General features: G+C 36.3%; 1 protein-coding gene across 1 annotated transcript in view; it reads left to right on the forward strand.

The window, feature by feature from the left end:
• The first annotated feature begins 874 nt into the window (after positions 1–874).
• Positions 875–26,617, forward strand: part of LOC126819254 (myosin-VIIa) — a 32,243-nt gene continuing 6,500 nt past the window's right edge. Inside the window, exons 1-19 of the mRNA XM_050547233.2 lie at positions 875–1,222; positions 1,739–1,921; positions 14,829–15,041; positions 15,516–15,749; positions 16,284–16,370; positions 16,558–16,653; positions 17,003–17,121; positions 17,674–17,791; positions 18,474–18,602; positions 19,230–19,403; positions 20,167–20,394; positions 20,964–21,373; positions 22,347–22,498; positions 22,950–23,128; positions 23,850–24,117; positions 24,494–24,588; positions 25,142–25,203; positions 25,483–25,635; positions 25,770–25,875. Of these exons, the coding sequence (XP_050403190.1) occupies positions 1,904–1,921; positions 14,829–15,041; positions 15,516–15,749; positions 16,284–16,370; positions 16,558–16,653; positions 17,003–17,121; positions 17,674–17,791; positions 18,474–18,602; positions 19,230–19,403; positions 20,167–20,394; positions 20,964–21,373; positions 22,347–22,498; positions 22,950–23,128; positions 23,850–24,117; positions 24,494–24,588; positions 25,142–25,203; positions 25,483–25,635; positions 25,770–25,875 (2,841 nt within the window). The 5' untranslated portion in view covers positions 875–1,222; positions 1,739–1,903. The remainder of the gene's footprint in view (positions 1,223–1,738; positions 1,922–14,828; positions 15,042–15,515; positions 15,750–16,283; positions 16,371–16,557; positions 16,654–17,002; positions 17,122–17,673; positions 17,792–18,473; positions 18,603–19,229; positions 19,404–20,166; positions 20,395–20,963; positions 21,374–22,346; positions 22,499–22,949; positions 23,129–23,849; positions 24,118–24,493; positions 24,589–25,141; positions 25,204–25,482; positions 25,636–25,769; positions 25,876–26,617) is intronic.

Consider the following 26,617-nt stretch of genomic DNA (forward strand, 5'->3'; position numbering starts at 1 on the left):
GTGGTGTAGGACGGAAGGCCTGACAAGGACAGTTGTCTAGTCATTCGGATGAGACGAAAACCGATGTCCCGTGTACACATTGGCGTGCACGTAAAAGATCCCTTGACAGTTGGAATTCGATATAAGAGTAGGCCGTAGTGCCGCTGTCCGGGCGAAATTTCCCTCATAGCACACTGTATTGCGCATGCCCGTCTTCATTAGCCCAGTTCGGAGCAAAACAGTAGGACGTTAAACCCCATTTAATTTCATTTCACTACCGTGAGAGATACTAGACGGCGTTTGCCTGTAGCAACATGTCATTTAAAACCTCTTTTATTACTATCTTGTGTGTTTTCTTGTTCATACATCAGCTTATTTATCACGATTACATTTATTAATTATTTTTAATATTTTGCCCCTAGCTAAAAGAATAAAGCGTACTTAAGCAATAGTCACACTTTACCAAGATACCATTTCAGATATCATCAAACCCCTGCAGCATTTGAACTATGGACAAACGACTTCGATATAAGGTGATATCACGAATGCTCTAAGCATAACAACATCGATAGAAGGCATAGATTGGGGACAATGTGGCCCCTTTTAAAATATGTTCTCTTATATAAGTGACAAATAGTGAGCGGAAACTGATATCCTAAAAACCCCAAGCATAATATCCGTAGGGTAATATTTCTATGTGAACATGTTGAGTTATGGCCCCCAGGTGTGTATGTAGTAGAACATTGAGGTCCTTTTAAAATATAGTCTATTATACATAGAGGGGCAATCAGTGAATGGAACGGGTCATACCTGAACCAACCATGCAATAACACATACTGTACGTAAGGTTATACATATATATATATATATATATATATATACCGATATAGGTAGTCACACAGGTAAGATCTATACCGAGAAGTCTACGTCCACCGGTTGATTATATCGTCTGATTGATCGTTTGGGACCGTGTGAACTTTAACCCCTGGCTAATATTTTAGAGGATTCATAACGATCATGTAAGTTTAACGTATGTATATGACTGAACGTTATGGCGATAGATACATGAATACTAGGCGTGATATGATCAAATGCATTGTTCCTCTATTGCGATATAAATTTTTGAAACGTATCGAAGCATAGCTGGCTTTTCACTGTGGTAGCTGAGATGTGTTTGAGGGTCAGAAGACGATTAGAACGTTTTTGTTCGCGTTAGCCTTCAGTGTTCAAATATCTCCAACAGGTTTGTTTGTTTTTAGTATTTATGGTATATATATATTATGGCAGTTGTGTTGAATATACACGAAAAAAGATAGTTGTCCGGATACCAAGATTTAAAACGCAAACTACGTTCGTGTGTTGTCTGGATTTCGTCGTTTTATGTGCCAGACGAATGTACAAACAGCTATATTTTCATACATTTATCCGTAAAACGGTTATATGAATTAATGTGCGGGTTTATACCTCTATAGACATTGCGTGCTCCATAAAATCATACAGTTTCCCAGTGTTTCAGAAGTTAGTTGGTTTTCATTAACACTGTTTAATATCTAAACTTAGTTTTTATACTCATAGTTATCAATAACTTTTACTAGCAGGATAATATTGAATTCCCATCAAATATCGAGTAATGTTTAGGACATGTGCACAATCAAAAGATTAAATAGCACAGTAATATAGTTTATTTGTTCGGTGGATGTATTTTTGTATTACCTTCCTACAGTGGTGTCATCTACATAATATATATATTCTTTGACAGGCTATACAGGTGGTTAGAGACTAGAATTCAAAAGGTGTTACACGATATGTAATTACCTGTAGTGAAGGGATACCTTTGAATACAACGAGACATAGACTAATGTATAATGTAATGGATAACTTTATGTATTACGCATAAATCAGGATTATCGATAAAGCGGTCAAAATGTCATCTCCGAACAAGGTATGTATATTATACGTAAACAAAATTACTTTATATTTTGCCAATGCAAAAAAAAGCATTGTGTAGGATTTAGATAACGGGCTGGTCGTTCTTTCTATAAAAGTTCAAAAATAGATAATGAAAAATGGAACTATTGAAAATTGCATTCAAATTACTTTAGTCTGAGCGAAATTATATTGTTATCCATTGTTAAATTAAATTATCAAATAACGATAATGTTTCGAGTAGATATTCTATAGAGTTTAATAGAGAGTTGGCATATAAATAAATGTCTAAATTATAATTTATATGATATTTGAAGCCAAAATAAGGAGCTGCAATATGCAGATTTAGCTCTTACAGAATGCATCTTTAATCAAGACGAGATAAACTTAGTTTAAATGTCACTCAGCAATAGACAGTAAGAATAATCCATAGAATTTTATCCTGTATATTGTCAGCTCACTTACTAAATGCCATTAAAACAATTTATGTGAACTGTTATAACTTTATAATAGTTAGATGTAAATATATTTAAACTGTGGGGATCACGGTGGCTAAGTGGGTAGGACGCTGGCTCGCTAGCCTGGAGGTCTGGTGTTCGATCCCTGCATTGGCGGAGAAAGTTCATCCAGATTTTCCGGCGTGGTTCTCCCTTGTCAGTGATGCAGAACCGGGGGCCTGACAAGGGCAGCTGTCTAGTCGTTCGGATGGGTCCTGTGTATACATTGGCGTGCACGTAAAAGTTCTCTTGACAGTTGAAATTCGATATTCGTAGTGCCGCTGTCCGGGCAAAATTCCCCCCCCCCCATAGCACACTGTATGGCGTATGTCCGTCTTCATTAGCCCTTTCGGAGCAGAACAGTTGGACATTAAACCCCATTTCATTTCATTTCATTTAAAATGTAATGGGGTTTAACGTTATGCAAATAATTAAAAAAAGATAGGCTTACTCCATGCACATTGTACTATGAGGGAAATATTGCCCTAGTAGCAGCGCTTATTTATATTTCAATTTCGAGCTGCCAGGGGATCTTTAACGTGCTATCAAGAATAATATATAGATGTATCAAGAAGGTGGGGTTTGTTGTTCGGTGGTTGGTGGGGCGGAACGATCGAATTCGTTCTGGCTATAGGGTGTGTCATCTCGTGTAGCAATGCGAAGATGTACTTATATTTATGGAACGTGAAAACATTTTGTTTGTTTGTTGTTGGAGAATGTCAGTAGTGCATTAAGGGGGGGGGGGGATGGGGGCTAACTGGGATGAATCAAGAAGCCCCCAATATATCAATATATAGGGGGTTCCAAAGTTAAAAGACATAACATTATAAAATAGATTCCACAGCTGAATGGACCAGGTGTAGGGGAGGGGGTGGTGGGGCGGGGGCGGATTACAATCGGTTAGCGGTGGGGAAGGGGGGGGGGGGAGGGTGACTAGACCCCTTGTACAACAGTTTTCCTGAATGCCTGAAAATCGACATGTATTGTTGTTTCTTCTTAATACCAATAGATTTATAGAAAATAATTTCTTATTTAATTGTAGATTTTGGGGTTGAACAGATAAAAATATAGTTAATGCTAATTGTTATATTTTCACGAATTGTCGCTAAAATTAAAGAGAATAATCGCTAAAATTAAAGAGAAAAATCGCTAATATTAAAGAAATGCCCAGTTTGAATTTCACAATAAAATGTATTCAATTAAGAAAACAAAAATGAAATGAAATGAAATGGGGTTTAACGTCCTACTCTTCTGCACCTAACCTGGGCTAATTGAAGACGGGCATACGCCATACAGTGTGCTATGAGGGAAATTTTGCCCGGGCAGCGGCGCTACGGCCTACTCTTATATCGAATTCCAACGCCAATGTGTACACGGGACCTCGGTTTTTCGTCCCATCCGAACGACTAGGCAGCTGTTCCTGTCAGGCCCTCCTTTCTGCATCACTGACAAGGGGAAACCACGCCGGAAAATCGAGATGAACTTTCTCGGCCAATGCAGGGATCGAACACCCGACCTCCAGGCTAGCGAGCCAACCCAAAATGGCAACGATACAGGTAGATAATCCCCCAGTTTGGATTCAATCGGATTTACAAAAGAGGTACATTAAAATATGCTATCCAACTTTTGGGCTGATATTCCCTTTAGATACTCATTTTTCGTAATACTCCAGTTTGCCAAGGATACAATATTCTTGAAATGACTGGGGGATGCAATATAATCTTGATATTCTAACACGTAATGTCAATAAAGACCTAGATAATTAAAGTAACTTAGATCTTTAAACATACATTATGCAAGAGCTAAATCTGCCAATTGTAGGTATTTCTGTAGGCCTGAAATGTTATATGAACTATTAATTAGACATTAATTAACTTATCCAAACCATAATCAACTCTCGATGTCATGTTATGTGTCGGATTTTCACTGGATTTGAATCCGATCTGCTACTCAACGCTCATTGATGATTAAATCCAAAAATGGATAATCCAGATTATGTTTTTATATCGTACCGACTTTAGTATTTATGATCGAGGCTAGGCATAAAATGAAATCGTTCATATCTCGGTTGAGAGTTGAGCACTTTGAATGAAATTTTCAGCATATTCCCTTTACATTATCTAGTGTTTAACTTTCTCTAAATCTTACATAATGTCTCTTTAATTAAACAATTATCTTATGATATAACTAATAATCCTAACTAATAATATTGTTTGATCATCAATAAAACAGTGGATTAACCCAATTCTTGGGGATTTATTTAGGCGATCTGAATTTGACTGTCGTGGTTTAGGTTGAATGAAGGGTTGGTGTTTAAGGGGATGAGTAGGAGAGGGTGGTTGATTTAGGGCTTTGGGTTGCGAAGGGTGGTTAATATACATGTTGATACGTGATACATGTATGTAATAGTACACCTGATAAGAATATTATTTTGTAGATATGAATATTTATACAATAAACGCTATAAGTGTCGCCTTCTCTTTGCACCTATCTAGATAGTGATAATGACTTCGTACGTTTTCGGCAGATAGCAAATGAAATGGGGTTTAACGTCCTACTGTTCTGCTACTACTGGGCTAATGAAGACGGGCATACGTCATACAGTGTACGTGCTATTGTGGAAATTTTGCCCGGGCAGCTGCACTATCGCCTACTCTTCTAACGAATTACAACTGCCAGGGGATCTTTTTCGTGAACGCCAATGTATACACGGGACCTCGGTTTTTCGCCAATGCAGGGATCGAACACGCCACCTCCGTGCTAGCGAGCCAGCGTCTTACCCAATTAGCTACCGTGACTCCCTCTGCAGATAACAGAAGAATTGAAAATCACATTCACTATAATCGTGTAATTTAATAATTATCCGTTAAATTTATACGGGACTCCTTCAGAGCCGGATATTGATGAATTGAGGTCCTAGGCTATTACATTGATGAGGCCCCTCCAAATCCCCACGGTCATGACAAGAGCTAGATGGAAGTGTGTTTTAAACACGATTGAGTGAGGATAAAAACGGGTGTTTGATACAACAGTGTTTGTGGGGGGGGGGAGTAAGAAAGATTTATGAGAATTTACGTCTTGGCCGGAGCTCTACACCCTGAGGCCTTATATTTCAGCCCATCAGGCCTATGGGTAAATCAGGCACTGGTTTCCGTTAGCCCAGGTTTTTAAATGAGCTAAACCTATTTGATTGAGGACAATTGAATTGGGTTAAAGCTATGCTTGCGTGTTATTTCTATCAGTTTTAGGAGCAAGTTCTATCTGCTATAAAATTGTTTCGAAAGATTATGCCGAAGTCGGCTTTTTAAGTTTCATTTCGATTCAGGCCTACTGTGTCGAAGAGTGTAACATAAAATCGGTAATATCCCGATATAAATTTTTAACGAAAACAGATTGTCATCCCACAAACAATCAAATCGATCATTTTTTTTCTGAACTAAATAAACTCGGTCGAGCAATTTCAGACAAATCAAGGAAAGAATATATTAAGCATCGCCCCCTTTCCGCACTTTTGTGTATATATTTGAATATATTAGTACTACTTTGTATTACGGTAAAAGGCGAAAAGATAAAATGTATACCGGTATAAATAGTGAATCTCCTACCAGTCTTTTTTGATATCAGAGCCTCGTTGTTTGTTACTTTATCAACTTGTGTTGATATTTTTTATATCAAAAAAAGACGAGTAGGAGATTTTATTTATCACCCAATCCCTACTTACATGCACAAATAGATAAATATAATTCTTTGCTGTAGCTTTCACTTTTACTGAACATTACGGCGTAGTGATACATCATTTTTTGACAGCAATTCAACCATTGCAAAGTCCTTTATATTGACCCAATGTTTCCATCAAGGTCAATTGAATAACAATAGTTCATTTTTAATAAAAAAAAAAGTTACTTTTAATAAGAAATGAACTGTTCTTTGAAAATAAAAAAAGTAGTTCCTTTTCAACTGACCAATCAAATTCATGTAAAGCGATAATGAATATATCACACAAGCGATATCTACTGTAGAATGTATTATTGGGTGATAAACTGATTTCAACATTGCATGGTGTAATAACATTTTAAAGTACTTTTCGCTCATCTGGGGAGCTTGTCAAAAATAATATCATTGAATATAAATGAGCCCCACCCCCTTTCCGTACTATTGTATATAAGGGTGTGTCGGAGTTGGAAATCAAAGGCTATTTCTATATATATATGATATATATATATATATATATATATAGAATAGGTTTTGTCAATAATATTTAACAATATCTGACCTATAAATCTCCTTTCACAAGAAACACCTGAGAAATGTAAATAATATTTAACTATTATCATAATCATATAGGGCTTTGAAAGACGTATATTTAGATTAACCATTTAGATTCATTTGAAAACGATTGAACAACAGGCAATGATCTATATAAAATCTGTCTCAAGGACACAGAAGAAAAGAGTAAAAAATATATCCGAAATATACACCCGTTGTCAAAAAATAATATAAGACATAATTCGTTATAATGGCCATTATATTTATGAATTCGCTAGTTTGTAAGTAAGCTGTGTGATTGATTGGGTTTTTTCTTAATAAACAATATTTTTATTCGGTAAATTTCTGAATTTGAATTGGGGAAGAGGCTATGTAGTTGTGTAACCTTCCTCCCTGATTATATGCATGTATAATGTATTAAATACCGTATATACATACATACATAATTACATAGACCATATAGGATACATAAAATGGATTGTGTTTGGATGAGGCGGCACTTTCATCAAGGAAATAAATACTTTTACTTTATATAATATATTTAAAATGACAAGCTCGTTAAATTCGAAAACCCAAACAATGTACCTTTTGAACACGTCTCAGTGAGTAAGACACTAGCTCACTAACCAGGAAGTTTCGGGTTCGCTCCCGGCGCAGTTTCCCCTTTTCAGTGGCGCAGGACTATGGGCCTAGCCAGGGGCAGTGTGCAATTATTCAACTGTTCAGATAGGACGAAAAATCGAGGTCCAGTGTACACATGGCCGAGTACGTAAAAAAATTGATTTAAGAGTAGGTCGTAGCGCCGCTGTCCGGGCAAAATTTACCTAGCATATTGCATGGCGTACTGCAGTCTTCATTAGCCCAGTCGGGAGAGAATAGTAGGACGTTAAACCTCATACCGTTAACTGATTTGCAGTCTATATATAAACCGATCACACTGGATCACACTGGTTCGACAATTCTTACATATAGTTACTGTATAGGACGGGTTGGATCTATTTGATAAGGCCAACTTCAAGTTTGGTCAAAGGCCACGAGATGTAAACAGGGTTAGCGCTAATCCCAATCATAACCCTTACCCTGGACCTAGCCCTAATGCTTACCCTAACCCTAACCTACAATCTCACCAACAATCACGTGCCCTAATCTTATTTACATCTCAACGGCCTTGACGAAAATTGAGCTGGCCATAACAGTTAGATTTAGCCGTATAGGACGTGCTGTATATAAGGTAGCTATATGTGAGGATGGTATTCTTTTTGTTATTTTGAATACGGTTCAGTGATCCTAAACACTTTAACTATGTCAGTCTGTCAGTCAGTGATATAAACATGTTTTACAATGATATATGGTTGTCTAAAAATTGTCAATCAAATAAAACCGTCACGAAAAGAAATGAATATGTTTAGATTTACAAAAAAACTCAACAGGTCCTAGGTTCGATTCAAGTGTTAGCCAAACAAATTCCTCGGCATATTCTAGCCCGGGTCTAGGGCGGGGGCCTGACAAGGAAAGAAAATCATCTAGCCGTTCGGTTGGGACCCGCTGTCCGGGCAAAACTAGACCATTGGCACGTAGCTTTATGTCCGTTTGCATTTTCCTGGTTAGTGTCATTTCGGGAAAAACATGGTTACAGTTTATGGTTACAGTTTATTTCTATGAGTTTCTATGAAAATTATCTTATACATATTTTCCTTGTGTAATGTTATTTTTTTATTTACATATTTTTTATCCAATGACGAACGTTGCACTTTTAACCACGTTCACATCTAGATTAATATCACCTAGCATTATCTATATCTAGATCTATATCATCCATCATTGTCAATCTCATGTATATCAAGATCTATAGCATCCATCATTGTCAACCTCGTGTATATTTAGACCCATATCACCTGGAATTGTTAAGCACATATATATCTAGATCCACATTACCAGTATTGTCAACCACGTATATATCTAGACCCATTTCACTTATCATTGCCAACCATGTGTATATCTAGATCTATATCATCCATCATTGTCAACCTCGTGTATATCTAGATCTATAGCATCCATCATTGTCAACCTCGTGTATATCTAGATCTATAGCATCCATCATTGTTAACAATGTGTATATCTAGATCTATAGCATCCATCATTGCCAACCACGTGTATATCTAGATCCATTTCATCTATTGTTGTCAACCACTTGTCTATATGGATCCATATTCATTAGTATTGTTAACCACGTGTATATCTAGACCCATATTTATCCAGCATTTTCAAGCAGCATTTTGCGCGTAGGAGTATTTTGCTGTGGGGATCTTATTTTTTGTCAGAGATAAGCGGTGAATCGAAACTAGGCTACTTGAGTGAAAAAGAAACCAAGTTTTAATAGTATACTAAGGACTTTAAATGTAAATAATATACTAAGGACTATATTTACTATGTTTCTCGGGAAGGGTCTTTGATCTCTGAATGGTTGAATGATATATACTTCACATTTATCATCATAAAATGACACGTTTGACATTAATGTAACAAGATATTACACATCATTGTTCTATTTTTCATACTTGACGTGAAATACGAAGATTGTTGATTTTTAACAAAATAAATGAAAGATTATCTTCAACAAAACTCCGCGAAGTTTTAGATGTGCATGGTAATAAAAGACGAAATAAACTTGTTGTTTAAACATACATTATGCAAGAGCTAATTCTGCCTATTGCAGGTGTTTCTTCAGATCCTAAATGTTATCTAAATTATTAATTAGACCATAATCAACTCTCGATGACATCGTTAGCCTGTGATATTTAGTGGATTTGATGTGGATGAAATAATAGTAAAAATGGATAATCGAAACTTTGTTTATTATCGTAACAACGGTAGTAATGACGATCGAGGCTAGCCTAAAATTGAATCGCTAATATCTAGGTTCAGAGTGAAGCCATTTGACATACAGTTTTAGCATACGAGGGGTGATTGATAAGTTGTGAGCCTACTTATAGCGATAGGATGCGGTGACATCTAGAGTTGATTATGGTCTGGATAAGTTAATTAATAACATTTCAGGCCTAAAGAAAGACCTGCAATAGACAGATTTAGCTCTTGCATAATGTATGTTTAAATATTTGAATATTCAATTAAAACGCGCATGATTCTGTGTATAAGATAATTATCTATTGATATACTCGGTATTCAAGAGTAAGCTTAAAATAGTTACTTATATGAAATTCACAATTATTGTCTTTTTTTTTACTTTTGACTCTAATGTTGACGAGAAAAAGTGTATAAAATATCGTGATAGCACGATAACCAATTCATGAAATAATTTTATAAACCTTTTTTTTTTTTTTGAGCTAACGTCTAGTACATCATCTTCACGGTTTACGCATGCTTGAGAAAAGAACAAATTATGTTAATATGTGGTTCAAAAGGCAGTCGGGCATATAAGTAAACAGGTCAGATGAAGACCACTTATCGTTCTAGAAGCACAACACAATATATTCAAAAAGAGGTCAAGTAGCGACAAATTGCAAACTCCACTAAAAAGAAACGAAACAAATATTAAAACACCCGAAACGAAATTATTTAGATCACTCGACATACCTTGAGTATAATCAAACACCTGACTGTCATTGTACATCAATCTAACAAAATGTGGTATTTATTTTAGATCGTATATCTGGTTTCCGTATTTTTAAAGAAGCTAAATCGCTAATATTTGGGACCTAGAAATTGACACAAATGGGTCACTGCGCATGTAATAATGTAATATGAATGTATATCAACTGATTTACATTCAATCGTTACCGTTTTACTCTAATTTCAAATCAGTTATATTCGGTGAAATACACCAGAAGTCTCAACCAAACGGCAGACTATAGCGTCTAGTTATTGCAGTCTACACCGATAATATTTATTGGACATGCCCCCAGATAAGAATATGACGTCACCGTTTGACATGACTTGTGGAATATCTTCTCTAGCCTCGTTCTTCGAGTCCCTTGTTAAAAATGGCGCTGAAACGCATTATGGTACACGATTCGTGTACCAATGGTAAACTGTTTATTTTGTCTTAAATATTGGATATCAGAAGCCCATCATTTCCCGGTAAGATCACAGCATCAGTGTTGATTAAAATTGACAAAAAATTCGTGTTTCCAATGTCGAAGATTTTGGATGATATTGAGTTTGAGACTTAGCTACTTTAAAGATAATAGAAATGAAATGATATGGGGTTTAACGCCTTGCTGTTCTGCACCGACTGGGCTAATGAAAATAGGTATAAGCCATACAGTGTGCTATTAAACAAATACTACAGATGTGATGTGTGAAATACTGGACTTGAGTATATAATGTCCTAGTTTTGTCATGAACAGAAAAAGAAGTACGCTCCTCCTATACCGAACTTTCCCTTTGAACAAACTGCTCATTTGATATAAATCTTGTTGTGCATGGCGAACCGGAAATCAGAAAATAACGACATTCCCTTTTTTTTGAAACGCATTCCAATAGTTACGAATATTTTATTAAATTTCTGAGACGAGGTAGCTCAGTGACTAGGAAGTTGGCTCGCTAACCTGGAGGTCCCGTGTTCAAACCCTGCGTTGCACGAGAAAGCTCATCGGGATTTTCCAGTGTTGTTTCCCCTTGTCAGTGGTGCATCACAGAGGGCCTGGCAAGGGACAACGTATAGTCGTTCGGATGGAACAAAAAACGAGATCCCGTGTACACATTAAAATGCACGTAAAAGATCCCTTGGCAGTTGGAATTCGATAGTAGGCCGTAGCCGCGCGCAAAATTTCCCTCATAGAACATTGTATAGCGTAAGCCCGTCTTCACTAGCCCAGTCGGAGCAGCACAGTTGGACGTTAAACCCCATTTCATTTATTAATTTTCTGTATTAGATGGTATAATTTAGATGTTAAGAAATATGAGTCGTGTGCGAAGGCTAAAGCACGAGACTGGGGTTATGCAGGGGAAAGAAAGGCTGAAGAAAATAACAGAGAAAAAGAAAAACCGAGGCCAACAGGTCGAGGTTTTTCTGTCGAGGGTTTGTCCTGAAGTCTCTCTACTCCAGCATAAAATAAGTCGATGACTTTATCTTGCTTATAAACCTTATATCATGTCTTCTTATGGAACAAAAACCTACCCTGGAAGAATAAACTGTTACAAGTTTAAAGAAAAACTTTCAGAAGAATAACCCCAAATTCGCTGTATATATCCAAAGCCGCCCCGACTTTCAGGCCGCAAGTTATTCCGGGCAAAGATCAAAGATATAGGAATGTGTAGCAATGGTGACAGTCCGTGCTACAAACAAAACACGCATGGGTTATCTCAATTATGAGATAGGACTTTAACACGTCCGTTTGTGTAATGTCATATTTCATATTCACTCTTTATTTGTACTTCTGTGAGAGTATGGCACTAGTCGTAGTCGTTCGGGTGGGACTATCAACCAGTTCCCGTGTATACCATTAACAGCTGTCCGGGCAAAATGTCCCCCGTGGCACACGCATGTCGTATGACGGATTCATAAGATACTTCAATATGTCCCCATGCGATAGGACTTCAGGACACTGACGAAGTCATTTTGTAGAACGAAAATAAATGTATAACTATGTTCATTACGCACAGGGGTCTTTAGAAGTAGGAGGGATACTAGTGCACCTGTAGAAAACCCACGAGGTTAGACAGGCGACCCTTCTAACCCAGGATTGAATACGTGACCATATTCTCTCACCACCATCACCGAGCACACGTGATGTGCATATTTTAAGTATACTTAAGAATTTCTATAATAGCTAATGATGTTCGGATTGAGTTGATCTTCATTCAGGCGTGTAGTATAAGAGATGATAATGGCGAATTCGAGATTTAAAGAATGTATTTAGAGCGTAGATTTCTCCACCCGTTTATTTCATCTATTCAACTCAATTGAAACAAAAATAGAAGCCTGTGTCACGATTTTTATTCAGCATGTAGGCCGCATTTGATAATGACAATAGTGACAGAATACTGTATTATCGTGCATTTGGACAAAGTAAATGTCTTCACTATATAATTATTATTTTGAGATTGGTTTTGTGCAGTAGAAAGTTAAAGCAATTTTGTTATAAGCTTCGGTAAAAAAATTCAATAGGAGTTTATAATTAAATAGGCCTACATATAGATGTATTTAACAAAATTTGAAATACATTCAAGGTTGAAATTATTTGCGATAATCCTCATAACTTAGATATTATATTAATGTCATCATGCCTCGATGTGGTTATGGTTGTCGTAACTTTGCCTCTAAATATGGTCACAGACATTCAGGCAATTATTGAGCTTATATCTATTCCACTTTTTTTAACATTTGTGATTTTATTAATACAGGAATCAAAGACTAATATTCCAATCTATAGTACCAACAATGTGACTGACATTGTCATTATTCCAATCTATAGTGCCGACAATCTGACTGGTATTGTCAATATTCCAATCTATAGTGCCAATAATCTGACTGGTATTGTCAATATTCCAATCTATAGTATCAACAATCTGACTGGTATTGTCAATATTCCGATCTGTATTGTCAATATTCCAATCTATAGTACCAATAATCTCATTGACATTTTCGATATTCTAATCTATTGTGGCACAAATCTCACTGATACATGCATTATCAATATTCATAATAGTCTTCGACAAAACTAGGAATGCAACTTTTTTGGGTGTATTCGGTCAAATCTTGATCTGGTTATATTCGGGCACCAATAAATAAATAGGGGCATCCTAACCTGTTCGCGCCCCCGCCCGTCTCACAATAAAATAGTTCTTTAAGCCTATATGCTCACCTTAATCCGCAAATTATTATAATAACAAAACTATTAGTGAAACAGTGCAGCCCCACAATATTGATATAACGTGTCGGATACCTTTAGATATGGGAAAACTAATTCATTTCCTTTTGTTGGTTAATGTCCTTGAAGACACCCGATACAATGTATTTTGGCGGTGTTTTTAATTCCCAAACATTTAGATTTATGAGTATATATTTAATACTTTTAAAGTTTAATACTTATATTAGTGGGATTTTTTTGTAACACATGTGTATATAAAGAAGTTTTGTTATTTAAATGTTTATTAATTCAAAACACAGAAACAGACACGTTTATTGCTACTGCGTGAAATGTAATGGGGTCTATACGTCCTACTCTTCTGCTCCTACTGGGCTAATGGACTGCGTGAAGTTACGTTTTAAACAACTTTCTTTTTTTAATTTTATTGTTACTTGGCGACAAAACGTTTAATTTTTATGGTAAGTTATTTCTGGGTTGTGTCAGTTAACACCGTGACAACGTTAAACAGTTGTCATCCCATGCTCCCGTATCCTGCCTGGGTCACAGATCATCTTGTTAGATATATTTGTTCGGGTCTGTTCTTACCTTGTTTTGCTGCGCAGATCGCCAGCGTTGTCTATACGCATAATACTCTTAGAGATTGCCAATCAGATTAAAACACAGATCTTATTTCGTTTTATTTGTCGGTACTACACTAGGATCTGGAAGAGTTGTTATATAACCTGCGTTCTGGATGGCGTGATGGATTAGCCAATGAAACCATCTGTTACGGCGAATTCTTGGCGTGTCATGCACGGAACTGTGGGTAAACGACTGGAAACGTCAACGCTGATTGATTAATCAATGTCTGACGCCATAGGGTCAAAAGCCGTTCATACAACCTCTGACGCGACCTTTTACTACAAATGGTCGGATCTTCATGTAGTGTAGGCCATCGAAAGTATAAAAAAAAACGAAACGAAATATAGATCTGTATTTTAATCAGATTGAGAGATTGTCCAATTTTGTTCGTATCCACTCCTCCCGTCCACCGTTCCTCTGTATATATATATTGCGGCCTTCCACTATGTTACCCTTGTACCTAAATACTACGCTTTTCATTAATAAATATCAATAAGATTCATGATAAAGTATGATGCCAATTTTACATACTAGTTAAAGGGGCTTGGGGCGGTGCATGCTACTTTTTTGAGGAGGTCGGTACGTTTGTTTTTCTGCATTTCTGCCAGGAAAGTACCACAAATAGTGTAGTTTGATATCGTCGGATCTGGTTTGTTGACATATGGATACTGTACACAAACTAAAAAAAAACATCTCATCATTTCAGGGTCCCAATGTGCTGAGTAGACAGGAGAGTGTTGCTGTAACCAATACGGATAGTCCTGTTACAGCTTTTGGAAATGACAAAGATGATGACACCTATAGTGTTTCTGAGATTACCTCGGTTGATGAAAAACAAAACGATAAAGGCAAGAAATCACAACCGACGAATTTTGCAAATGCCACGTTTTCCAAAGCACCACCAGAACTTAAGAGGAAGGTATATTGAATATTGATTAGATTGATTATTATGACAAAGGGAGGAGATGGCCAACCCTCTCTTCTCATGACACCGTTTTGCATTTTACCCATTGTTTTATTATTACTTAGTCATATGTGAATTATAATTATTAACTCGGCAGCCTGTCCATAATATCATATGTATGGACGTTAAATTTGTAATAAACAACACCAACACCATTAAATTCAACATATATTCATATTTTAACAAGCTGTAAGTTTAATTGACAAACACATCACTTACAGTAGATACCCCCAAAACATTAAAACCCTTTTCTATTAATTTTAAAACATGACTTCATTATACAGTTCTGAAACAAAAGTTTCATAAATATTATTCGAACTGTTTTTTTAAAAACAACATTAATTAAAATAGATTATTAACAGTCTTATTTTTTTATTTTTTTTTTAAAAACTGATTTTCATAAATTATTTTAATTTTTTAAAAAATCAGTCTTTTCTTGGATCAACTGGAGAATATAATGAAAATGGTAAAGGAGGCGATGGTGACGATATTTCCAATGGAACCGAGAGTACGATATCAGAAGTCAGTGCTGTAAATGATGATATACCGTCAAGTTTTGCCGTATATGCCAAGACCCTATTTTACTGTAAAACGACCCACGTGTATTCCTGTTCACCCTTGCCCCAACCTTTATTAGAAAAGCCGGACAAGGCTGATTATCTGGTAGGTTTTAATGATTAGTGTAAGATTGTGTCAAACCATTTAATATACCGTTTGGATTATGTGTTGCTCCTTCCTAGTTTATAATGATGAATGTTTACAACACTACTACTTTCACTGTACTTAATGTCCGTTTCCAATACAGTTATCAACCCTTACATGTAATATGCTTATTAAACATGCATTATGTAAGAGGTAATTCTGACAGTTGCAGGTCTATCTTTATGTCTGTTATATTATCTAATTTATTAATTAGACATTAATTAACTTATCTAGAACATAAGCAACGCTCGATATTAAGTGGATTTGAATACGCTTTAAGATTGATAATTTAACGTAAAAATGGATAATCGAGACTTTGTTTATTATCGTACCAATGTTAGTAATGTTGACTGAAATATTCAGCATATTCTGTTTTCATTATCTATTTTTCAACTATTTAAGCGAGAACTGTCAGCTCTTTATCTATTCCTACCTCATGCCCATTTAAACAAGACATTTAATTAATTTATGCAACACCATGATTTCTATTTTCAGGCATCTTTGGCAGCATGGGTAACAATTTTACGAATTATGGGCGATCTTCCAGAGAGATTGTCAGAAAGCGATATAACTATACAGGGGGTAAGTCGAGCTATAACTGTAACTGATTTTTGTGTTCTACAGTCGACATAATAAGCAAAAAAAGAAAAGAAAATATAATCGTATAGAACTTGTCCAAACAATAATCAAAATAGTAAAGGAGATCATGAAAATTTAACAGTTTTTTTTAAGTTTTTACCTTCTTTAATATGTCGAGATATCTTTTCAGGAGGAACCATCTGTGGTTTCTAAGGTGAAGGGTTCGTACAAGATTAGATATACCAAGAAGGAGATCGACGATGCCCAGAAAAAATATTCAGAACTCGTAAGTTCAAACATCAATTAATAATGTAGGGTTATCTCCGCATTACTGTCATATAATATCGATAAATTAAACACGGATGGGTCCATGCCCAAAAGAGTGGATTTAACCTAGCACACATCTTTAGTGGTCTGTTTAAAAGAATTATCAAGAAACCCAACTGTGGTAAGCTAATCGGTAATTAGGCGATAAATATTTATTATTATCCCGTTGACCAATTAGATTTGTTGTATTATATTCGTGTGCTGTATGTTTGGGGATATTGGGGGTTTACTTTGTTTGTTTTTTTGGGGTTATTTGGCACCTGTGGTGCTCCATATATTAGGTTATTATGGTCAAATATATTTTTCAGTTTCGAGATCCCATGGGCACTGGTTTGAATGGAATTCCGTTTTTATATGATGGTAAAGAAACCATGTTGGAGAAAGTACAGTTTATCTGTGCTTTAGGTATATACAGAACAGATTTAAGGTACAATATATATTTATTTTATTCTCATCGAGGGGTTTGAAATGAAAGGAAATTTTATGGGGTTTAACGTCCTGTACTGTTCTGCATTGCGGGATTTCGTAGTGAAAGGGTCCTTTAGTATGTTAATGAATTTTTGAACACTGTCATTTGTATAGCCCCGGTCACTTGGTTAATCCACCATGGGTCAGTTAAAGTCATCGAGACTATGTTGGAAACCTGACTCCCATTACTATAAGCATTTTAAAAGATATTGTTCAGTCGTTTGAATATATACAAAAAAAACAAGAAATGAAATGATGTACTATATGATTTCTAGACATGGGTAGGGTAGTTTGCATTATTCGTATAATTTCTAATGTTTTACGGCTAAACTGTACTTTAATTGATTAGTAAACTTTTTTTTAAAAGAAAATACATATCAACAGTAAGCAATCTCACGGTTAGATTGTAATCGGATTTAAAGCCTCTGCGGCTTTAAAAAAACCATACTCACAAGCTAGTTCATCTCCTTTAATATGATATGTATGTAATATATTTTATTTTTATTTACAGGGATGAATTGTATTGTCAGCTATGTAAGCAACTGTCCAATAATCCGTCTAAAAATAGTACAATCCGGGGTTGGGTCCTAATGCAGTTGCTGGCTGGAAGTTTTATGCCCACTGAAAAGGTAAAACATTTAAAATATAATTACATATTAAACCGTACGCATGTATTTATTTTAAAAAGTAAAAAGAAATAAGATATAACAAGCTAATCAACAACATACTTATAGTATACATACTTACACACTGGCTACACATAAACAAAATTCATTTTTGCGCACTTTTATTACACTTTTTAACTGATCTAAAAAAAACTTCTGCTGTTGTGGAAAAACACGAGAACAATTTCAAATATGTTTTAAAATAAGATATCGATGTTACTAACCCCGTATTATATGTATTGGGAGTGCTATCTTTTATTAATTTTTTTGCTGCATCTGAATGTAAGGAACAATGTAAACGAAAATTATGCTAGCTTCCCACTATCGAGATTCGAGTAATCGTCGTGATCCTATCAGGTCTTATCGTATTGTGGTCAGTCGTAGCAATCGTGATGATCGTATCTAAACGTATCCGAACGTATCTGCACGTACAAGATGGTGGACTCAACAGGGACAATCCTATCGTAAAACATCGCACGACCCTGGGAATCTAGCATTATCGAAATGACCACAATCCAACTGTATTCGTAGATCCATTACACACCACTGTTTGTTTCTAGGACAAGGGAAAGATAACTCTGCAAAATTAACTAGGTTAATATAGGTCTGTTTTTGGAATACAAAGATGTAACCTTTTATTTTTAAGTTTGCAGCCTGTTTACGTGGATTTTTAAGAGAAGGACCACGAGAGTTGGCCCATAAAGTTGATCGTGTATTACGTCGAACGTGCTGTGTTGGTACAAGAGGTTTCCCGCCAAGTTGGTTGGAATTCCAGGTAGGTCTATCGTTTTTCCATTTGTAACAGTGACTCCGTGATGGGATACAGTTAATCTCAGTTATAACACTGACTTATAATACTGGTTGAACTACATGGTGGCCTCATGTATAACACGGTGGTCTCTGTTATAACGCGGGTCTAGTCGTGGACAAATCGATCGCCCAAATTATAACATGGGTTTGGTGACAGGCTATAGCTAGTCTCAATTATAACGCGGATTTAGTGATAGACTACAGCTAGTCTGAAACATAACGCGGATTTAGTGATAGACTACAGCTAGTCTGCAATATAACGCAGATTTAGTGATAGTCTCAAGTATAACACGATTTAGTGATGGACTATAGCTAGTCTCAAATATAATGCGGGTTTGAGGAATTACTATTTTATAAGATCGGCTTGATCGCCGCCTTGGCCTCTGGACCAATTATCTTCTACGCCAGTTCGTTTCCCAAGTCTAATACGGTATCGGTCAGTTGACCTGTCCCATATCGCCTGTTCTTACTAATGATTACATTTGACGATAAAGGAGAGTGTGTCTCCTTAACTGTTTGTGATAATATGTGTTATTTGTGAAAATGGTTGATATCCCAGTAAAACAAGTTTTATTATATATTAATTATTCAGGCAGCAAAGAATGGTAAACCTATTCTATTACCAGTAACGTATATGAATGGTCATCGTTCTCTAGTAGAAGTAGATGCTGCTTCAACAACGAAAGAAGTATGCCGTCAATTGGGTCAGGTGCATAATATTCAAAATGACGACGGTTTCTCTGTGTATATATCGCTATATAATAAGGTGAGTGTATGTATCTCTGTGTATATATCACTGTATAATAAGGTGAGTGTATGTCTCTCTGTGTATATATCACTGTATAATAAGGTGAGTGTACATCTCTCTGTGTATATATCACTGTATAATAAGGTGAGTGTATGTATCTCTGTGTATATATCACTCTATAATAAGGTGAGTGTATATCTCTCTGTGTATATATCACTGTATAATAAGGTGAGTGTATATCTCTCTGTGTATATATCACTGTATAATAAGGTGGGTGTATCCGTAAATTCTGAAGACTGCATTATCCGAAGAAGAGGTATAATTACCCCTTGTAGTGTAATTACCCACGTCAAAACACACGTATTTCTGAGGAAATGCATTACCAAAATAGTCTTTCTAATGTATCCTATTAGTGCACAAGCACCAGACCTACCTGCTTCCCGTCTGTGCGTGGGTTCCAAGTGATAAATCTATCTAAGTTTTAATATTATCATTTCCAAATAACCTCAGAATCAATTTATTGTCGGAAATGACCCACACTTAGCGGGAAAAACACTAAATATGGATAGAACGCGTCAATTGAAAGTTAAAACGGCTATATCTCAGCAATGGCTTGGTAGATTTGCCTTACATTTCACACGCAGTCTAATTTGAACATCCATTTGTTTAGTTCCAACCAATAAATGCACACATCAGAATGTCATTGCTTGTTTAAAAACTTACGTCTTATATTTAAGACGGTCCAAGCCAGTGTAATGATTGTTTTATTAATGTATTTCAGATATCCTGTCTTGGTAATGGTCATATAAGAATCATGGATGCTATATCTGAATGTGAACAACACACACGAGGAATTGGCATGAGAGAAAGTAACTCGGGATGGAGATTATTCTATAGAAAAGAGGTGTTTAGTCCGTGGCATGATTCAAAAAACGATACCGAGGAAACAAATCTGATTTATGAACAAATTATGCGAGGAATTACTTTGGGAGAATACCAGTGTGAAAAGGTAAGTATTTAATTTAATGTGGTAGGCATCTGGAAGAATTATTAAAAGCGTATCTTTAAAACAAGACTAGCATAATGAAAGAAATAACAGTAGCTCAGACAAAATGTTCATTCTTCAAACGAAATTGTCTTTGTATCCTATTTAATTTAATCCAATCGTCTTCCTTGGATCATTAACCTATTCATAAATGAAATGAAATGAAATAAGGTTTAAAGTCCTACTTGGTTAATGAAGAAGGGCATACGCCATGCATTGTGCCCAGAAAGCGGCGCTACGGCATACTCTTATTTCGAATTCCAGCTGTCCAAGGAACCTTCACACCGGACCTCGGGTAGGACGTGAACCCCAATTTCATTTCATCATCTGAACATTCGAACGATGGGAGTGGCATTCGATTCGAGTCCTATAGTACATAGACAGCTGCAGATCAAACAAGGTTGTTGACCCCTTTATGGTGACGAGGCATTAAACCCCATTCCATCACTTTATATAAAACTTTAATGTCCTGTGTCTCTGAAGGAATCTGTGGATATGTTCGATTTATTTGTGGTCTTTTAATTATATTTCAGGAAAATGTATTAGTACTGTTAGCAGCTCAAAAATATTATCTGGAATATTCCGTGGAAGTCGATGACCACAAATTAGAGATGATGCTTCGAAATTGGATGCCTCAGGATAAGAAAAATGAAATGAGTATGGACTTGTGGAAGGAGAAAGTCAAGGCTTCTATTAAAAATAACTTTGAGGATAAAAAGCCGGAGTGCGAGTCTCTGAAGATCGACATTGTTACTTTTGCTATGGACAAATGGTTCCTGTTGTATTCCCGTTATTACGACGCTTCTAAGTTCGTAGATGGTAATACAACTTTAACTGATATTGTGGTAGCTGTCAATAGTAAAGGTGTTCATGTGCTGGATACCACCGAGACGATTCGTACCCATATAGCGTATATAGAGATAACCTGTCTTTCAAAATGGAGGTAATGATTTATTAAGTTTTGTCCTACTGGTTTGTTTTTGTTAGAAACGAAATGTTTTGCCGCGATCCGGTTGAAGGAACAACCGGGATCCATTTTGTATGTATTGGTGTGCTTATACCACAGGACTTATGGGTACCAACCGCGCTATGCTATAAGGAGGGGATCAGATCGGCTAAGTGAGTAATTAAGACACTGGCCCGTTAGTCTGGAGGCCGCGGGTATGATCCCGGTGTTGGCCGCGACAGTTCATCGGGATTTTCCGGCGGGGCCTGAAAAGGACAGCTGTCTAGTCGTTCGAATTGGACGAAATCCCGAGGTCTCGTGTTTTCATTGGCGTTCATGACAATGCGTACACGAGACAAGACATGCATTCCAAAGAATGTCTTTCAACGATTGGTTTGTATTGCTCAGTCTTTAAATATGTAATGATGTCCTTGCTTTTCAATTCATTGAGGCTCGAGGTCGATGGTTCCACCCGGGTGTTGCAGGACTGCATGATGGCATGGAAGATATTCTAATCGGTTGCTTGGGACAAAACCAGAGTTCTCTTTGCACAGTGGCCGTCATGTAAAAATAATTTGGCAGATAGAATTCCAAGAAGAGTAGTCTGTCAACTGGCGTGGTTTCGAATTTCCTGTTGTACGTGACAAGGAGTAGGGTCGCCTGCCCAACATCTTCGGTTTTCTCCGGGTCCTCCGACCCCTCCCCCCCACCGCCGCTGCTAAAGCCCCCTACGCGCAAGCGAATTATTGAAATAAAAGTGAACCATAGGTTAGTCCTGAAATGACTTAGTTTGTGTGGAGTGGACGTTAAACTCATTTCTCTTTCAACACCTATAAATATGGGACTAAATTATTTCTGAACTAGTCTGAAACCTGTAACCTTGATGTTTTATTTCAAGAAAATTATTTGGTGGTTTTCTGCTTATGAAATGCAAACATTCCATAAACTATTATAACATTTATTTCTACAGACATGCTGTTACTATATCGACGGTAAAAGGTGACAGCTATGTTATGACATCAATGCACGCAGATGATATGTTTTCTTTATTGAGTGAATTTGTGGATGGTTTGAGAGATAGATCTAAATATGCTCTAGTTCTACAAGATACAGCACAATATGGTAAATATAGTTCTTAATGTCTAAATGATTCCGTCTTGTCAAAACTTTATATTTCTACAATGATTGTTTTACTGAAGATTATTATTTATATTAAATGAGTTTCATTTAGATGACATTTTTTTTGGTGTACATATACATTTGCAATTTATAATGCTGCCTCTTTGATGTAAGATGATCCGTCCACATACGTGTTGTTTCTCAATGTTTTACTGGATATTTTCATTCGGGCTACATCTGGATGTTGACTATTGATTAGATCGTCTTTGATTATGTTTTAATTTGTATACTTGAGTTGTGTTTTTCTTTTTTTATACTTAAGTTGTGCGTTTTCAACTTTTATACTTAAAATGTGTGTTTTTATATCTTATGCTTGAGTTGTGGGAGTGTTGCTTTTTATACTTGAATACTGTATTTTTATTTTTTATACTTGAATACTGTATTTTTATTTAAGGATCACTAGATATGAGTTTAGTAAAGGGTGATCTGGTTGTGTTAGATAAACCGAATAAAGAATATGAAGGATGTGACGTATTTAGTGTGAATTGTCCCAGGACTAGTAAATCTGGTATGTTACCTAGAGATATATTATATATACTACCTACTACAGAAGAACCCAAATCTAATACCCTGGTGAGTAATATTTTTTAGAGGAAACCATGTGTAACCCATACCACGTTAAATTTCCGGTATCACGGTATCCCCTTTGAATGGGTGACTGATCATTGGGTTGAACAAAGCCTACATAGTTGCTAAGTATCCTTTCCGTTGTTGCGGTTTTGCCTGCTTTTCCTGTGAAAATATGTCTCGGAGTGCTTTATGAACAGGACAGTGTAGTTCGGCAGGCTTTAAAACATAGGAATCGACACTTAGATCATGCAAATCGGACAACTACAAATACTTCTAAGCAAAACATCAACTTCGGGTGGCCATTTTGCCGGCCATCTTGAAAAACGGCGGCCATCTTGGATTTTCAATTGGCCAATCGGGCATATTTGATTAGTATCTCTTGGAGAACAATTGTGCCAAATTTGATATTTGTATCATCATTTGCACGATTCTTCCCAAAAATTGCTATTATCTGCTCCACTTTGGTTCCTCCTTGTCAGTATGGCAGGACCGAGGGCCAGGCAAGGGACAACATATAGTCGTTCGGATGAGATATGTTGGCGTGTACACATTGGCGTGCTCGTAAAAGATTGCCGGTGTCAGGGCAAAATTTCCCTCATAGCACACTGTATGTCGTATGCCCGTCTTCATTAGACCAGTAGGACGTTAAATCCCATTACATTACTATATGTTAGTCTCAAAACAACCGAAGTATCGTATAAACCCCCATTCTATTCCATTACAGGCTATGCTGACAACTCAACTCAAGAAAGATGTCAACCAATTTGTAACAACCGAAGATTCCAAACAGCATACACTGGCCTTGTTTGCTCGTTATCATTTTAGACAGGGTACTGAAAGTACTGTCAGTAAACTCTTATCTAAAGCATCTTTTAAGAAAGATAAGAATGGAGCTATCTGGGCATATAGTCGAGATCCTATAAAGAAACCCCTTCTTAAAAAATCTACTGACCGAAACGACATCAGAATATTTGCAATTAGATCCTTCCTAGATATCCTTTTTACATAATTACTTGAATTTCGTTTTATGTGAGCTAGACATTCGGTTAATTCAAACACCCCCACCCCTACCCCATGTTTAGGCCGGAAAAGATCTTTGAGATCTGTCAAGCACTATGTTCCCTGATGTTAGGAATGATTTTCACCGGACTATGGTAGCTGTTGTGGCACAAAAGATTATACATATTTTTATCAAGCTATGAAAAATAAATCGCCTTATTAAAAAAATAAACACTATACGCTTGCTAGGTATATAATTTTTAGAATTGCCGATGCAACTTCTAACTTATAAATAGAATATCTTGAACAGCGGATACCACTTCTAGCTTAGTTAACACATAGTTCACTATAATCCTTGACATATGTTACCTCTTCAACAATTTATGGGAGACTCTGTAATACCAGATAACAGAACAACAGTAGAAGTGGCTAACGAATACATCATGGAACAGGTCGCACGAAATGTAAGCATATTTTATTTGAATTCACGGCGCACGATCGTTAAAATCTAGGCCTACTTCAAGCTAAAGATATGTAACATATAAAATAATGCCTATTATTATTGTGCAAATATGCAGATCGGACTGTTTCAGAAAAATTGGCTGGCTTGTGTAAAAAAGATATGTAATTAGGCACATGCGGGTATAAGAAAAACATCGATGAACAAACCCTGACCTTTATTCGGGTACGATATAGGTGCGTTATTGTTACATCATTTGTCTAAGATATAGATGGCGGCGTTAAATCAGTGTAATGTTTAATTGGCTAATTGGTCGATTTGAATAACCTATAAGTAAAAATGCTTTAGTAAGAAAGTTTGAGTGTGTGTTGGCCTCAAAGTAATCATTGGCATATGTTAACACGACAGAAACAGCATTTATGCGAGTTGTTTTGTTTTGGTTTTTTTAATTAGTAGTGGGTTGACTTTGTCATCTATGGGCTTTCATAGATTTCTTCTAAAAATATTATCAGTAGTGTCTGTTGTTGTTTTCTTAATATTGATTTATTTTGATACAGAGATACCTCCGGGAAGAAATATTCTGTCAGATTATGAAACAGCTAACAAATAACCCTAACAAGTGAGTGTAAACTGTGATTAACATATAACTTTATTCACAGTTTTTAAAAAATAATATTTAGCACTTCTGACCAATCACATTAATACAAAGAGATATTCGAAAATAATTCTACTGATTTGACCCAGACTGGCTTCCATTCTATAGATAATATTAGAATACATCGAAATGAAGTTTTAAACATGTACCTTAGGGTCGTAGTTTCGATAAATTGTGCTTTACTATTCTTGGTTACGTCGAATATTATTACCCCTGTTTTATTTCCGTGTGGTTGTTTTACAGAATAAGCTGTGATAAAGGTTGGCAGTTGTTTTATTTTGTGTGTGGTTCAACTCTACCCAGCTATGAGATGCAACAAGAATGTATCAAGTTTTTACGAACCAGTAAACATTATATGGCAAAACATTGTTTACACAGGCTACGGATGGCTAAACGGTATGTAATGTCATATTTATTCTTGTTCAAATTGACCATATTCGGTAGTAGTTGGTGGATAATCGATGGTTTCAGTAATTCAATTTTTTTTTTAAAGATATGCCATATTGCTTATATTTGTTTTTTTGTTTTAGGAAGGGTTGTCGATTGTTCCCACCACATCCAATAGAATATGAAGCTCTGTCCAAATCTCAGTTTTCAACCCCTGTTGATATTTTTATGCCGGATGGTTCAAAACAGGTATTTATTCCACATTTTTTCTTTATGTTAGTATTTTTATAGGACACGAACGAGCATTTCCCGCTCATTACTCGTTGTTACATCTGGTATTAATTCTGAATTATTGTTTTCATTGAGCCGATTTTCCTTGGAAATTGCATCACCCCACCCATTTGTCAGTAAAAGTCCCGGATTTCGGGCACTTCATGAGCTAATTGTCATATTTTCCCTTTTAAATCCACTAAAAATTTTATGTTTTTATCATTTAACCAGGTCCGAAAAATTTGATTTTCGCCCGAAAAAAAATGTTTTGCCCGGAGCTCCCCGCTCCCTCCCCAACCCCGGCTCCCCCGACTCGTACGCCTATAATTAATTCTAATACTGATATTAAACCTGTAACTGTTCTACATTACTCAAACCACAAAATGAAATGAAATGGGGTTTAACGTCATACTGTTCTGCTATAACTGGACTAATGAAGACGGGCAGATGCCATACAGTGTGCTATGAGGGAAATTCTGCCTAGACAGCGGCACTACGACCTACTCTTATATCGAATTCCAACTGCCAGGGGATCTTTTACGTGTATCCGGGACATTTGTAAGTCGGCGTACTAAAAAGAGAACTAACTAGTGAGACTACTCGACTGCAGGGAAAAGTAATTGGTGGTCTGCATCCAGGTGTATCATTAGTTAATATTCGAAAACACTGTTTCGGGAATATGTGTACACTCGAGCCTATCAGAAATAACCTTTTATTTCTT

This window comes from Patella vulgata, chromosome 1 (genome assembly GCF_932274485.2).
Source record: "Patella vulgata chromosome 1, xgPatVulg1.2, whole genome shotgun sequence".
NCBI lineage: Eukaryota > Metazoa > Mollusca > Gastropoda > Patellidae > Patella > Patella vulgata.